At 39.5% G+C, this 17,293-nt stretch overlaps 1 protein-coding gene across 1 annotated transcript in view; it reads right to left on the minus strand.

The window, feature by feature from the left end:
• Positions 1 to 3,035: 3,035 nt before the first annotated feature.
• Positions 3,036 to 17,293, minus strand: part of LOC149432714 (sialic acid-binding Ig-like lectin 13) — a 34,145-nt gene continuing 19,887 nt past the window's right edge. The window contains exons 7-10 of the mRNA XM_089665026.1: positions 14,617 to 14,889; positions 12,947 to 13,040; positions 9,242 to 9,356; positions 3,036 to 4,583 (exon numbers count right to left, since the gene is read on the minus strand). Of these exons, the coding sequence (XP_089521152.1) occupies positions 4,488 to 4,583; positions 9,242 to 9,356; positions 12,947 to 13,040; positions 14,617 to 14,889 (578 nt within the window). The 3' untranslated portion in view covers positions 3,036 to 4,487. The remainder of the gene's footprint in view (positions 4,584 to 9,241; positions 9,357 to 12,946; positions 13,041 to 14,616; positions 14,890 to 17,293) is intronic.

Below are 17,293 nucleotides of genomic sequence, written 5' to 3' on the forward strand. Positions count from 1 at the left end.
AAAAGTAGAAAAAAACATACAAAGAATAATCCGGGTAATTCGGTGATACACAAACTAGGATTATTTGTACAGATACACAAAAATAGTTAACGGAGTATTTTGTGAGATACAATAGTGCCAAAAAAAGGATTACAACAGTATATTAGAAGGGGTAAGTAGCAAGGGAGCAGGGGCGGACTGACCATTCGAGCACTCGGGCACTGCCCGAGGGCCCGGGGTCAATAGGGGGCCCCATGAAATGCCCCTGGTACCTATTATAGGCTTTTTTGGCTGTGCTTTGAATGTGGGCAAGGACACAGGGGCCCCATGATCTCCTATTGCCCGGGGGCCCCATGAGTTGTCAGTCCGCCCCTGCAAGGGAGGGACAGTCTTCCCCTGTGAGTAACGTCATAGAGAAAAATACCCATTACATCTAGATGATAGGCAATGTGAACAATGGGTAAGAACTGGTAGGCACATCAAAAAGACAATAACCAATTGTCCATGGGACAAAAAGAGCCGGAGAACGCAGTAAGAAGAGAAAAGATCAAAAGAAATCAGCAGGGGGATCCACAGGGAGATGGAGAAGGGTAGAGTAGGAAGAAGGGATAGACAAGGAGGTCGTTGGCTCCACACGAGCGAAGGGAGGCCATCCACCATCCATACCGGGATGTGTGCAAATACAGCTCCAAAAGCAAGGAGTCAAAATTTGGTACGCATGGGTTTTTTATCACTTAAAAGTCTTTCTGAAACATTTATTGGTCAAGAGCATAAAAAACAACCAACATGTTTTGAGGAAAAAAAGTCATGCCGGTCCTGGAAACCTCCGGGTGGCCATCTTGCTGCCACCTACTGTCCGTTGGACCTGTCAGAATTCCAGCATCACTGCATGGTCAGTTAACCCATCCCTATGCTATCCAAAACTTAAAAATACCCGTATTTTCCGGCGTATAAGGCGACTGGGTGTATAAGACGACCCCCTAATTTCCCAGTTAAAACATATGTTTTGGGCTATACTCGCCGTATAAGACTACCCCCCTTCTGAGGCAACACCATTTAAAAACATCAGATTTTTAATTGAAATGGTTATGACTTACAGGTACTTAAAATCCTTCAAAATCCTCATGTTCATCCTCTGGCATCATAAGTTCATGAATGACATCTTGTGATACATTTGTAAGACAGTCATCATATGGATCAAATTCCAAATCGGATGGTTACCGCTGGATGTGCGTAATACGGTAGCTTCGGTTACATACAGTATACAGTATATATACAGCCCTCTGGATGTGCGGTAATACGGTAGCGTCGGCTACATACAGTATACAGTATATATACAGCCCTCTGGATGTGCAGTAATACGGCAGCTTCGGCTACATACAGTATACAGTATATATACAGCCTGCTGGATGTGCAGTAATACGGTAGCTTCGGCTACATACAGTATACAGTATATATACAGCCCGCTGGATGTGCAGTAATACGGCAGCTTCGGCTACATACAGTATACAGTATATATACAGCCCGCTGGATGGGCGGTAATACGGCAGCTTCGGCTACATACGGTATACAGTATATATACAGCCCTCTGGATGGGCGGTAATGTACATACAGTATACCGTGCTGAGCCAAGCTGGCTCAAAACAAATGTCCCTATGAGAGATGAATCTGTCAGCCCGCTGGATGTGCGGTATATACAGTATACTGAGCCAAGCGGTTTCAAAACGTACCGGTACGTCCCTACGGTAATCAGCCCGCTGGATGCGTGTATGTACGGTAGCTGCGGCTACATACAGTATACACTGGGCCAATCACGGCGAGGGATGTATTCTACTAATGAATACAAAGCCTGCTCGGATTGGCTGAGGTTGTGACATCAGCCCCCCTCTCTGACTCAGCCAATCCAAGCAGGCTTTGTATTCATTAGTAGAATACATCGCTCGCCGTGATTGGCCCAGTGTATACTGTATGTAGCCTCAGCTACCGTACATACGCATCCAGCGGTCTGATTACAGTAGGGACGTACCGGTATGTTTTGAAAGCGCTTGGCTCAGCGCAGTATACTGTATATACCGCACATCCAGCGGGCTGACAGATTCATCTCTCATAGGGACATTTGTTTTGAGCCAGCTTGGCTCAGCGCGGTATACTGTATGTACATTACTGCACATCCAGCCAGCTTGACCCAAACAAACTCAAGGTTCACATTTTATACCCCGCGTATAAGACGACCCCCAATTTTTGGGGTATATTTTTAAACAGGGGCGGACTGACCATTTGGAAACTCGGGCACTGCCCAAGGGCCCGGGGTCAGTAGGGGGCCCCATGAGATGCCCCTGGTACCTTTTTCATAGGCTTTTTTGAGTTTGGGCAAGGACACAGGGGCCCCATGATCCCCTATTGCCCAGGGTCCCCATGAGTTGTCAGTCCACCCCTGTTCATGGGGGAAATTCGTCATCAGACACTGAAAACGATTTTGTGACTTTGCTCAGCGATGTGAGAACTTGGCGCTATATTTCAAATTTCAGTGTTTTTGGTTTGATTATATTATTGAATTAAATGAATTATTATTATATTATTATTTTTTATGATTATTTATTAAATTATAATTTATGGATTCGTGTTTCAAATTTTAATCTCCTTAGCGGTCTGATTATGTCAGTATTTCTGTGCTGAAAGCGGTACATTTTTTTGCATGGAAATATGTCGTTTTTTTATTGTAGGCTGTAATTTTTAGGAATAACTCGCTGAAATCTGTCCGAACAAGAGTCTAGTAAACATCCCGGGTATGATAAAACTTGAGCACAGAAATATGTACATAACACTGTTCAACAAATTTTTATTTTTTGCCAGTTTTGGAAACAAAAGGATCCATTTCTTAATGAATTTCACATTCTGAGTTCAAATATAACAATGAAATTTGTCAATTGGCTCTAGTTTTTCTGTAAACGGAAAGTTTTCTACTATAGGCGTAATGACTACATAATGCACAATAATTATATAGATAGATGTCTTTCCACAAATATAAAGCAAGTGATATTGACTACATAACAAAGCCTAAATGGCATAATATATTGCATAGGATTACCAAGAAAAATTATAGCCATAAGCTAAGTTGAATCATTTTAATACTTAGGATTCTCACTAGTTTTGTCTTCAGTTTGTGTCGGTTTTGCTTCTCTTGGCTTTTCTCTTGTATTCGAGGAAAGGGCTATCTCTTACAACTGCACGTGACTACACGCTTCAGGTTCTTCCTCACTTGACTCAACCACGAAGGATTCTGGTGCTTTAGGAATTGGTAGCCCCTCTCCATGAGGAACTGGACGTATTGCCGATGGAATATTTGGATAGTGCACAGATAACTTTTTCTTCTTATTTAGCCCTTTTACAATTGGAGGCACCATACAAAAGTAACAATTACTAACATGATCTGTTGGCTCTCTCCAAATCATTGGCACAGCGAAAGGCATAGATGCCTTTTTTCCATTCAACCATTGCTCCAGTGCCATCCCACAAGAATTGCAGCATATATGTGGTGCCCAGCTCTTGTCCTGGTCTCCTATCTTGCAGCCAAAATACAAGTTGTAGGCTTTCTTAATCATTCCTGTTATCCTCCTTTTTTGTGAGATAAAAGTTATTTCACCGCAGATATAGCAGAAATTATCTGCTTTATTCACACAAGTTCGAGGCATTACTGAGTAGCCTATATAAGCATAAAACGAAATGTAAAGACGCTGTCCAACTCCAATCAGCTACAGATACTGCAGCTTTTATGCAGTGAAGTGATGCAATTAAAGACTAATATTGCATCATCTCAGTATACATGCAATTTTCTATTGGTCACCAGTATCAATTGCGCAATATGCAGCTGAAGTTGCATCATAATTTTGAATGGCTTACGTCATTAGATGGGTGAATATATCATGGAAACTAGAGCCAATCAACATTTTTTAGGGTCATTTTCGTTTTCAGCACCCCAAAATTATGTAAGATTAGCTACTTTTATGCCCAAAACTTTTTACCTGTTGAACAGTGTAATCAGACCGCTAGGGAGGATACGGTTTCATAGTTATACTCTTGTGCTTTACAAGAGATGGGAAGTGAGTACGGAAGAATGCTTTTTTTCCATTCCTCCATAGAGAAATGTGCATCACAATCTGTCTCCCATTGAGATTGAAAAGGTAATGAGGTGGCAGATTTACTGCTGAAGAAAAGTGTATAGTATATATAGATTGCAAAAATAGTGTGTGAAGGAGGTTGGTATTGAGTACTAAGTTCGAACGCTGTCAATGGGTGATGCAAGATACAGCCTACAGGGAAGGATCCATGGAGTGTTAACAACTGATGATGTTGAAAACAGATAAAGCACTTGCTTTGACAAAAAGAGTAGAGCACATTAGCTGGAAGATAGTATCTTTCATGGATACTGAACCCTGAACCCTATGTACAAAGGTCACATTGTTAGTTGCTAATCCATCTACGCATTCTTGAGATATCTTCAGGAAAACTCATATGTTTGCATAAACAGACTCTTCTTCAAAAGAAACAGACCCCGCTTCAGAATTTGAACAAAGATTTTCGGGTTCCATACTGTACTTTATTTCCTAACAAAATAAAAATAAAAAATATATAAATATAACATTCACAAATTCAAAGCAAATCGCGTTTGGGGTGAGCGGTGCGTTCCTCTTGCATAGTATTGAGCCTTTTATCCCTAGTGTTGGGTGAAACGCTGTGTTTGTGGAGGCTGGCATCGCATCTATTCATGGCTACCAAACTAAGGATCGTGAGGGCTTGGAAGACCCCCCCTTCTCAGCAGTCAAGAATCGGATGAATTTTATAATGGTTAACCACTTCCAGTCCGGACACTTTCACCCCATTCCAGTCCGGACACTTTCACCCCCTTCCAGTCCGGACACTTTCCCCCCCTTCCAGTCCGGACACTTTCACCCCCTTCCAGTCCGGACACTTTTACCCCCTTCCAGTCCGGACACTTTCACCCCCTTCCTGTCTGGACACTTTCACCCCCTTCCAGTCCGGACACTTTTACCCCCTTCCAGTCCGGACACTTTCACCCCCTTCCAGTCCGGACACTTTCCCCCTCTTCCAGTCCGGACACTTTCACCCCCTTCCAGTCCGGACACTTTCACCCCCTTCCAGTCCGGACACTTTCCCCCTCTTCCAGTCCGGACACTTTCCCCCCCTTCCAGTCCGGACACTTTCACCCCCTTCCTGTCCGGACACTTTTACCCCCTTCCTGTCCAGGCCAATTTTCATCTTTCAGCGCTATCACACTTTGAATGACAATTGCGCGGTCATGCAACACTGTACTCATATACATTTTTAAGCATTTTTTAGACAAATATTTTGGTGGTATTTATTCACCACTGGAATTTTTTTTTTTTTTATATATATATAAATGAAAAAGTCCAAAAATGTAGAAATAAAGTGTTTTTCTTATAAAATTTAGCAAATAAATAATCTTTCTTCATAAATCTTGATCAAAATGTATTCAGCTATCTTTTTAGTACAAAAAAAAAAATAACTCAAATTAGTTTATAACCAAAAATTATAATTTTTCAAAATAATTTTTTTATATATATTATTATTATTTTTTATATTTTTTTAACATACTGTCAGCCTAACAGTACAGTGTCACCATAGTAACACTGTACTACTTGTGAGGGGTGATGAAGATTTTCTTTTTTCTTTTTCTTTTTTTTTTTTTTTCTGTTTTGCACTGATTGCTTTTACACCCATAAAGACTTTCTTCTTCTCTCTGGCTGCATTCCTGCAGGGATTGAGAAATACTGTGTGAGCTGTGATTGGTCACAGCTTGTCACATTGTACTGTTGTGTTGGTCACAGCCCCGCACAAGGTGATCATATCCCCCCTTATGTATTATACATGGACATCATATCCCCCCCTTATGTATTATACATGGAGATCATATCCCCCTTATGTATTATACATGGAGATCATATCCCCCCTTATGTATTATACATGGAGATCATATCCCCCCTTATGTATTATACATGGAGATCATATCCCCCCTTATATATTATACATGGAGATCATATCCCCCCTTATGTATTATACATGGACATCATATCCCCCTTATGTATTATACATGGAGATCATATCCCCCCTTATGTATTATACATGGAGATCATATCCCCCCTTATGTATTATACATGGAGATCATATCCCCCCTTATGTATTGTACATGGTGACCATATCCCCCCTTATGTATTATACATGGAGATCATATCCCCCCTTATGTATTATACATGGAGATCATATCCCCCCTTATGTATTATACATGGAGATCATATCCCCCCTTATGTATTATACATGGTGATCATATCCCCCCTTATGTATTATACATGGAGATCATATCCCCCCTTATGTATTATACATGGAGATCATATCCACCTTATGTATTATACATGGTGATCATATCCCCCCTTATGTATTATACATGGAGATCATATCCCCCCTTATGTATTATACATGGAGATCATATCCCCCCTTATGTATTATACATGGAGATCATATCCCCCTTATGTATTATACATGGAGATCATACCCCCCTTATGTATTATACATGGAGATCATATCCCCCTTATGTATTATACATGGAGATCATATCCCCCCTTATGTATTATACATGGAGATCATATCCCCCCTTATGTACTATACATGGTGATCACATTCCCCCTTATGTATTATACATGGAAATCATATCCCCCTTATGTATTATACATGGAGATCATATCCCCCTTATGTATTATACATGGAGATCATATCCCCCCTTATGTATTATACATGGAGATCATATCCCCCTTATGTATTATACATGGAGATCATATCCCCCCTTATGTATTATACATGGAGATCATATCCCCCCTTATGTATTATACATGGAGATCATATCCCCCCTTATGTATTATACATGGAGATCATATCCCCCCCTTATATATTATACATGGAGATCATATCCCCCCTTATGTATTATACATGGAGATCATATCCCCCCCTTATGTATTATACATGGAGATCATATCCCCCTTATGTATTTTACATGGTGATCATATCCCCCCTTATGTATTATACATGGAAATCATATCCCCCCTTATGTATTATACATGGAGATCATACCCCCCCTTATGTATTATACATGGAGATCATATCCCCCCTTATGTATTATACATGTTGATCATATCCCCCCTTATGTATTATACATGGAGATCATATCCCCCCTTATGTATTATACATGGAGATCACATCCCCCCTTATGTATTATACATGGAGATCATATCCCCCCTTATGTATTATACATGGAGATCATATCCCCCCTTATGTATTATACATGGAGATCATATCCCCCTTATGTATTATACATGGAGATCATATTCCCCCTTATGTATTATACATGGAGATCATATCCCCCTTATGTATTATACATGGAGATCATATCCCCCCCTTATGTATTATACATGGAGATCATATCTCCCTTATGTATTATACATGGAGATCATATCCCCCCCTATGTATTATACATGGAGATCATATCCCCCTTATGTATTATACATGGTGATCATATCCCCCTTATGTATTATACATGGAGATCATATTCCCCCTTATGTATTATACATGGAGATCATATCCCCCTTATGTATTATACATGGAGATCTTATCCCCCTTTATGTATTATACATGGAGATCATATCCCCCCTTATCTATTATACATGGAGATCATATCCCCCCTTATGTATTATACATGGAGATCATATCCCCCCTTATGTATTATACATGGTGATCATATCCCCCTTATATATTATACATGGTGATCATATCCCCCCTTATGTATTATACATGGAGATCACATCCCCCCCTTATGTATTATACATGGAGATCATATCCCCCTTATGTATTATACATGGAGATCATATCCCCCCTTATGTATTATACATGGAGATCATATCCCCCCTTATGTATTATACATGGTGATCATATCCCCCCTTATGTATTATACATGGAGATCATATCCCCCCTTATGTATTGTACATGGAGATCATATCCCCCCTTATGTATTATACATGGTGATCATATCCCCCCTTATGTATTATACATGGAGATCATATCCCCCCTTATGTATTGTACATGGAGATCATATCCCCCCTTATGTATTATACATGGAGATCATATCCCCCCTTATGTATTATACATGGAGATCATATCCCCCTTATGTATTATACATGGAGATCATATCCCCCCTTATGTATTATACATGGACATCATATCCCCCCTTATGTATTATACATGGACATCATATCCCCCCTTATGTATTATATATGGTGATCATATCCCCCCTTATGTATTATACATGGAGATCATATCCCCCCTAATGTATTATACATGGGAATCATATCCCCCCCTTATGTTTTATACATGGAGATCATATCCCCCCTTATGTATTATACATGGACATCATATCCCCCTTATGTATTATACATGGAGATCATATCCCCCCTTATGTATTATACATGGAGATCATATCCCCCCTTATGTATTATACATGGAGATCATATCCCCCTTATGTATTATACATGGAGATCATATCCCCCCTTATGTATTATACATGGACATCATATCCCCCTTATGTATTATACATGGACATCATATCCCCCCTTATGTATTATATATGGTGATCATATCCCCCCTTATGTATTATACATGGGAATCATATCCCCCCCTTATGTTTTATACATGGAGATCATATCCCCCCTTATGTATTATACATGGAGATCATATCCCCCCTTATGTATTATACATGGAGATCATATCCCCCCTTATGTATTATACATGGAGATCATATCCCCCCTTATGTATTATACATGGTGATCATATCCCCCCTTATGTATTATACATGGAGATCATATCCCCCCTTATGTATTATACATGGAGATCATATCCCCCTTTATCTCCTCTTCTCAGTAGAGAATAAATTCAGTTCCTCTAATCTTTCCTCATAGCTGATCTCCTCCATGCCTCGTATCAGTTTGGTTGCCCTTCTCTGTACTTTCTCCAGTTCCCCAATGTTTTTTTTTGTGAATTGGTGCTCAAAACTGAACTGCATATTCCAGATGAGATCTTACTATACTAAGATCTAAAACACTATGCCTAGAATATGCCTTTATACACAACTCCAAATGCAAGAGTTTTTTGTTTTTTTTTATATTGATAACATTAACTTCACCTCTTTAACATTGGTGGCAAATTTGGTGTTTTCATACAAAGAGTCTGGTTGGTATCCATACTGGTTTGTAGAAATGCGATCCTCGGTTTTATTTTTTTTCTCAGTGTTCTTGGTCCTAAGAGTTTAAAAATATACATATATATGAATTAAATAATAGGAATCTCAAATGAACATGCAAGAAACATTTCACCAAACTTGGCAGCATTGGCATTTGTTCGTGGATTCTGAAGAAGGCAAGTGATTGATGGCCGGAGCGAAGTGAAAGAAGTGTTGACTTGGGTAACTCTCCTTGCAGTTCTGACTCTGTGGGCATGATATGATTGCCTTGGTTCCTTGGTGGCCCCCATTTTATATTGGCCACCCACCCTTTTTTTTTCTTTCCTTACTCCCCTCCCTTCTACTATATTTGAACAGAATAGTCATATTGTTGCCTGATCCCCCCTCATCTTTTTCCACACAAGCCCAGTAGAGGACTCTCTACCCCCCTTTAGTCTTGAATTTTTACCCCCCATTGATCTAAATTTCCTTAGTTTGTTCCTCCTTATCCTCTGGTCATTTGTTTCTTATGGTTTTTGTTGTTTAATTCAAAATTTGATATCTATGGGATGGTCCTACCCAGTGGACGGATATTCTCTTTCATAGTATGAATGGATAAAAAAAAGCAAGTTGTCTGTATTAGTATAAATTACTCTACAAATCACATGGCTGACCAAAGAACATCTGTAAGGAGACAATGTAGAAAATTCCTCGATGTCTCTCAATTTTCTGTGCTCTTATTGAATTCTATAAATTCTATAAAATATTCAATGATTAAAAAATGATTACATATAAAAACTTTAGGGCCAATTAGTTATTCTTGTGTGTAGACTTGGAGACCGATCTGGTCAACTCTGTTAATAATTCTTCTACACTTGCCTCCTAACCTTCTATTGAAGGCATGGGTTTGAAAACCATGTTTCTATCATCCAGGCATTTCATCAACTAGGTAAAATGTGCAACAAGATATTTAACGTCTTGGCGCTGGCCTCACGCAAATGTGCGACCTTCCGGTGTCTGGGCCTTGACGCCGAGCAGCCGCACATTTGCGTGCAATTAAGAAAAACATGTGTGTTGAGAGCGCACACCCTGCGCGCTCCCAGCACACATGTCCGGTACTCACGGAAAGGTCCTGATCTCCTCTTTCGATCGGGACCTTTTTCCGATCATGTGACCGCCATGACAGCGAATCACGGTGGTCACATGACCCTAAAACCCCGCCCCCACCTCCTTCTGAAACCCTTAACCTCCTTAGCGGTGTTTCCGAGTGTAGCTCGGGGTAAAATTTCTATACCAAGAGCGGTAACCCTGAGCTACACTCGGGCTTACCATGCGGCGTTGTTCTGGGGGTCCCTGCAGCACTTACCTTGATCTTTGCTCCCGCGATGTGTCCCCTGCAACGTCCCCGGCCATCTCCTCCGGCCGATGCCGGCATCCGGCTTCCGTGTTCCGGTCCCTGTGACGTCGGGACGTACGGGCGCCGGAACCGGCGGCAAATTTTTAATTTTTAAAAAATTTCATTTTTTTAAAAATGATTATTACATAGTAAAACGTTGCTGTTTCAATGCATTTCACATACATTTTGTCCCGAGTGCTTTGTCCGGCGCCCTGCCTGCATTTTGAATGTTCTTTCTGCCTGGAAACGTACAAAAGTCCATGGCGTCCAAAAGCGTCCCTTTAGGTCAAAATCGGTTTTAGACCGGCTAGAGAACAGCGATAGTAAATCAGAACCACTTGCAGAATTGAGTGATAATGATTCGTGGGGGAAATTCCTCATCAGACACTGAAAACGATTTTGCGACTTTGCTCAGCGATGTGCGAACTTGGCGCTCTATTTCACATTTCAGTGTTTTTGGTTTGATTATAATTTTGAATTAAATTTATTATTATTATATTATTGTTTTTTATGATTGTTTATTAAATTCTGATTTCGTGTTTAAAATTTTATCCTCCCCGGGATGTTTACTAGACTCTTGTTCAGACAGATTTCAGTGAGTTATTCCTAAAAATTACAGCCTACAATAAAAAACTACATATTTCCATGCAAAAAAATGGTACCGCTTTCAGCACAAAAAATCGGGAAGAATCATACCGCCGAGGAGGTTAAAGGGCAGGGAGGCGCCGGCCCCAAGGGGTTAATTTTGTTTGAAGGAAGAACAAACAGAGGGCGCACGGGCCTAGTGCATAACCATAAAAAATGTTTAACCTCTTCAAGTCTGGTCATTTCTACTCCCTTCCTATCCAGGCCAATTTTCAGCTTTCAGCGCTGTCGCACTTTGAATGACAATTGCGCGGTCATGCAACACTGTACCCATATGAATGTTTTAGCATTTTTTTGAGACAGATAAAACATTTTGGTGGTATTTATTCACCACTGGGATTTTTATTTTTTTTGTTATATAAATGAAAAAGTCCAAATATTTTGAAAAAAAGTTTTTCTTATACAATTTTACAAATAAATAATCCTTCTTCATAAATCTTGGCCAACATTTATTCAGTTATCTTTTTAGAAAAAAAAATAACACAAATTAGTTTATAACCAAAGATAATTTTTTACAAATTTTTACATTTTTATTTAATTTTTTTATATTATTATTTATGTTGTTTTTTAACATACTGCCTAGCAGTACAGTGTCCCCATAGTGACATTTATTTCTTATTAAACATTTTTTATGGTAATGCACTAGGCCCCGTGCACCCTCTGTTTGTTCTTCCTTCATTCAGTATATTTGGATTTCCCCGGTCTATTGAGGGCAGCAAGGTGTGCATGTCCCAGGACATTCTTGCTACAGGGGCAACTGAGCAGGCATACTCTATTCACAAACAGAGCATGGCTCGACAGTGCCCCCTGCTCTCTGCTCATTGGCTCACTGGCTGTTAGTCACAGCAACAGGAGCCAATGGCTCCCCCTACTGTGTGAGCCAATGAGGAGAGAGGGACTCGGTAGAGCCACTGCTTTCATGCACATCGCTGGACTGAGATGGGGCTCAGGCAGGGGCAGACTGACCATTTGGAAACTTGGGCACTGCCCGAGGGCCCGGGGTCAGTAGGGGCCCCATGAGATGCCCCTGGTACCTTTTTCATAGGCTTTTTTGAGTTTGGGCAAGGACACAGGGGCCCCATGATCCCCTATTGCCCGGGGCCCCATGAGTTGTCAGTCCGCCCCTGGTGTAGCCTACATTGAGTCCATCCCCAAGCGCAGGAGCATTTGTGTTTGCTGGTTCTTTATTTAATTTTGTTTCTGTGACAATTATCCTTTGAGACTAAACCACGTAAAAAACAAAAATTAAATAAAAAAGAAGAAGACATGATTACTATTTGTCAGCTTTAGTTCTTCCCCGCATACTTAGTAAAATAACAAATGGTGTAACCCAGGGGCGGACTGACCATTGGCATGCTTGGGCACTGCCCGAGGGCTCAGGGTCAGTAGGGGGCCCCATGAGATGCCCCTGGTACCTTTCATAGGCTTTTTTGGGTGTAGTTTGAGTGTGGGCGAGGACACAGGGGCCCCATGATCCCCTATTGCCCGGGGGCCCCATGAGTGGTCAGTCCACCCCTGGTGTAACCCCATTATTTAACACAATGTTTCTTTGAGGTAGCTTCTGATTGGTTAAATCAGTTTATGTGCCAAATAAAAAAGCAAATGTCCCGGCTTTAATAATGTCTCACCTGCTACTCAACAGAAGCTTCAGCGTAAGAGCAACCAACAAGAGGGCAGCAATTCCGACTGCACCAGCAATCAAAAAATACTTTGTGTTATCCGCTACAATAAAAGATACATATGCAGCTGTTTAATAAAATGGGAATTCCACACTATATATGCTACAGAATTTTAAATATTATTATTATTATTATTATTGATTTATATAGCACCAATAGTTTGCGCCTTACAATAAAAAAGGGGGACAGTCCAATTACAATGCAGTTCAAAACAGAAGGAATAGGAGGGCCCTGCTGATGGAGCTTACAATACAGAAATACTAGTCAAAGAAGATTAAAAAAAAAACGACAATTCAAACAGTGTTCGTGTAAAATGAAACATTAAGTGGGATTTGTAGCAAATTGTAGCTTTTCAAAAATATGTCAATATATTTGGGAAGAATATTTATAAAATATATTTCAAATATATTTTTATATTCCATGTGGGTTGACCCAACATCTTTTTAACCACTTCCCGACCGGCCGTTGCATATAAACGGCTGGACGGTGGCAGTGCAGGGTCGGGTGGCTGTTTATAAACGGCCTCCCTGCACCCTGCTTGTGCGCGCTCCCAGGGAGTGCGCAGCACCGCGATCCGGTGCCCGCTGTGTCCTCCGGACACAGTGAAACACCGATCGTCGGACGGGACCTCTGTACGAGGTCCCGATCATGTGATCACTGATTGGCCAATCAGTGATCACATGCACAGTAGTAAGCAAAATGTCACTTGTGACATCATTGCTTACTACGTGTGAAATCTGTGAATGATCACAGAGGTCACATGGTACAAGGCTATTCACAACAGCCTTGTACCATGTGACAAGCTGTGACCAATCAGAGCTCATTCAGTACTTCTCAATGAGTGCAGGAATGCACACAGAGAGAAAGAGAAATGATTGCTTTTACATCCTATATGGGTGTAAAAGCAATCAGTGTAAAAAAAAAAAAAAATCTTCATCACCCCCCACAAGTAGTACAGTGTCACCATGGTGACACTGTACTGCTAGGGTGACAGTATGTAAAAAAAATAAATAAATAAATAAAAAATAATAATATAAAAAAATAAAATAAAAATGTAAAAAAAATGTTTAAAAATTATAATTTTTGGTTATAAACTAATTTTTTTTTTTTTTTTACTAAAAAGATAACGGAATAAATTTTGGCAAAGATTTATGATGAAATATTATTTATTTGCAAAATTTTATAAAAAAAACACTTTTTCATTTACATAGCAAAAAAAAATTAAAATCCCAGCGGTGAATAAATACCACCAAAATAAAGCTTTATCTGTCTCAAAAAAATGGTAACAAATGAATTTGGGTACAGTATTGCATGACTGCGCAATTGTCATTCAAAGTGTGATAGCGCTGAAAGCTGAAAATTGCCCTGGACAGGAAGGGGGTAAAAGTGTCCGGTCTGGAAGTGGTTAAATCTTGTTTAAAAAATTTAAAAAAAAGAATTGTTTTTATGGGATTTTTTTGTTAATGTTATTGATATCCAGTCTGATTTTGTAGGCATATTTAAAGTCCCTTTAATTTGTCATCTGCAGTATCTGTGTTTGGGATGATGCTCCCAGCACATTAGAAATGATATACCTGATAATCCTACCACCGTTTATTTGTAATGGTACATACACTTACATTGCACAATGATTATGAAGGTTTGATTTATGGCCCCGAGATTATTGTGAGCCAAGCAATGATAATTATCTGCCCCGCTGGCTTTAATATTGCTCAGATAGAGCACAAGCTCACTCCCATTGCCCTCGATGAGCACGTTCTTCTCTCCCTTCATCCAGGTCACCTGCGATTCTGGGTTACTGTCCACCGAACATTTCAGAGCCAATGAGCTTCCTTCTTGCACTGTTACCTCCTGATTTGTGGTGCGGTTAGTGCTGTTGTGGTTTTGTATTTCTGTAAAACAGAAAAAAAACAAGTATTAACCTCCCTGGCGGTCTGATTATTTCCAATATTTTGTGCTGAAAGCGGTACCATTTTTTTGCATGGAAATATGTAGTTTTTTATTGTAGGCTGTAATTTTTAGGAATAACTCACTGAAATCTGTCCGAACAAGAGTCTAGTAAACATCCCGGGTGTGATAAAATTTGAAACACGAAATTGTAAATTATAATTTAATAAATAATCATAAAAAATAATAATATAATAATAATACATTTAATTCAATAATATAATCAAACCAAAAACACTGAAATGTGAAATAGAGCGCCAAGTTCGCACATCGCTGAGCAAAGTCGCAGAATCGTTTTCAGTGTCTGATGACGAATTTCCCCCACGAATCATTATCACTCAATTCTGCAAGTGGTTCTGATTTACTATCGCTGTTCTCTAGCCGGTCTAAAACCGCTTTTGACCTAAAGGGACACTTTTTGGACGCCATGGACGTTTCTCAGTTTCCAGGTAGAAAGAACAGTCAAAATGCAGGCAGGGCGCCGGACAAAGCACTCGGGACAACATGTATGTGAAATGCATTGAAACAGAAATGTTTTACTATGTAATAATCTTTAATTTTTAAAAAATTTCAAATTTCCCGTACGTCCTGACGTCACAGGGACCAGAACACGGAAGCCGGATGCCGGCATCAGCCAGAGGAGATGGCCGGGGACGCTGCAGGGGACACATTGTGGGAGCGAAGGATAAGGTAAGTGCTGCAGGGACTCCCTGAGCAACGCCGCATGGTAAGCCCGAGTGTAGCTCGGGGTTACCGCTTTTGGTACAGAAACTTTATCCTGAGCTACACTCGGGAATACCCGAGGAGGTTAAAGAGGCACTGTCATATCTGTGAAAACCCCTCTCATTTCCATGGATACTTATCTCTTCAGCAATCCCCCAACAGTCTTTTATCTATCACAGCTGGCACCAAACAATTGGTTAGTATCAGAGCCCATAACAAGGGGTGATGTCATTGACTTATTTTTTAAAATATATTCTTCAGATTTTTTTTAACATATAAAATTGTCATTTTAACTTTTTTTTTTACATATATTTGTAAATGCATTCCAAAAATGTAGATTTGTATTTTTAAAGACATACAGTATATTTGAAATATATTTTTAAACATATTTAATTTTATATTATTATATTTTGTAATAATCCCACATGGAAGAAAAATATATTTTAAATATATTTTAAAAATACATTCTTAATATATTCTTTCCAAATATTATTATTATACAGTATTTATATAGCGCCAAAGGTTTGCTCTGCGCTGTACATTATAGTGGGGACAGTACATGAGACAATACAGTAACAAAACAATACACGAGGGGTTCGAGGGCCCTGCTCTTTCGAGTTTACAATCTAAGAGATATAGTATCATATATTTCAAATGCTAAAATTTTGGCCATATTCAATATATTTCAAAAATATATTTCAATATATTTGTGATTATATTATTAAAAATATACTCAGAACACATGCTGAAATATATTCCAAAGTGTCATTTGGAATGCACTTACAAGTATATTTCAAAATCTATGTTTAAATGCATTTTTTTAGATGTTCAAAAATATCTGGAAAATATATTTTAAAAAAATATTTTTAAATATATGCCTTTGGAAAATATATTTTAATTTACATTTTTGGAAGACATGTTAAAATATATTTGTGTAGGCCAATATATTGTAAATATATGTTGCATGTCTAATTTTTTTTTTCTAAATATATTAGAAATATATTTCCCTTCCATAGGGGGGATTCTCATTGGTAGAGAATAAAATGTTGTACAGGTTATGAGTAAAATGTAAATTCGTTTAGTGAAATAGAAGCTCTAAGATGAGAGATCCAAGCTTGCCAAGTTTTTATAAATCTAATCATGGTATAATTTTTCAGCATTAGTTCATAACAGGCTTGTGAATTTAGTCTATTAATGACATCAGTAAGATTAGGGGAATCATTAGATTTCCAAAGATTTTTTTTTTGTAAGTATTGCGGCAATTAACATATTGCAACTATTGTTTTTTATTGGAAAGGATATAGGTCTAAATTAACCGCTTGCCCCCTCCCCCCCCCCCCCCCGCCCTGTAGTAGAGGTACTGCTACAAGGCTGCGCAAAATTACATATATATATGTGATTTGCTTTTCCGAGTAGGGGGCGCACGCCCTACACGCGCCGCCATTGGCGGCTAGCGATGTCAATCACCGGGTCCCCCAGCCGGAGATTCCCCGCCGGCTGGGGCCCTGTAATTGTCTGAGAAAGCTGACAGGGGAGAGACCTGTGTGTAAAAAACACAGACCTCTTTGCCAGCAAGGACATGCTGCTTTGTATGTCTCTGCACAGCAGAGACATACAAAGCAGCAT

The sequence above is a fragment of the Staurois parvus genome, unplaced genomic scaffold (genome assembly GCF_062004578.1).
Source record: "Staurois parvus isolate SC_StPar_1 unplaced genomic scaffold, SC_StPar_1.0 ptg002113l, whole genome shotgun sequence".
NCBI classification, from domain to species: domain Eukaryota; kingdom Metazoa; phylum Chordata; class Amphibia; order Anura; family Ranidae; genus Staurois; species Staurois parvus.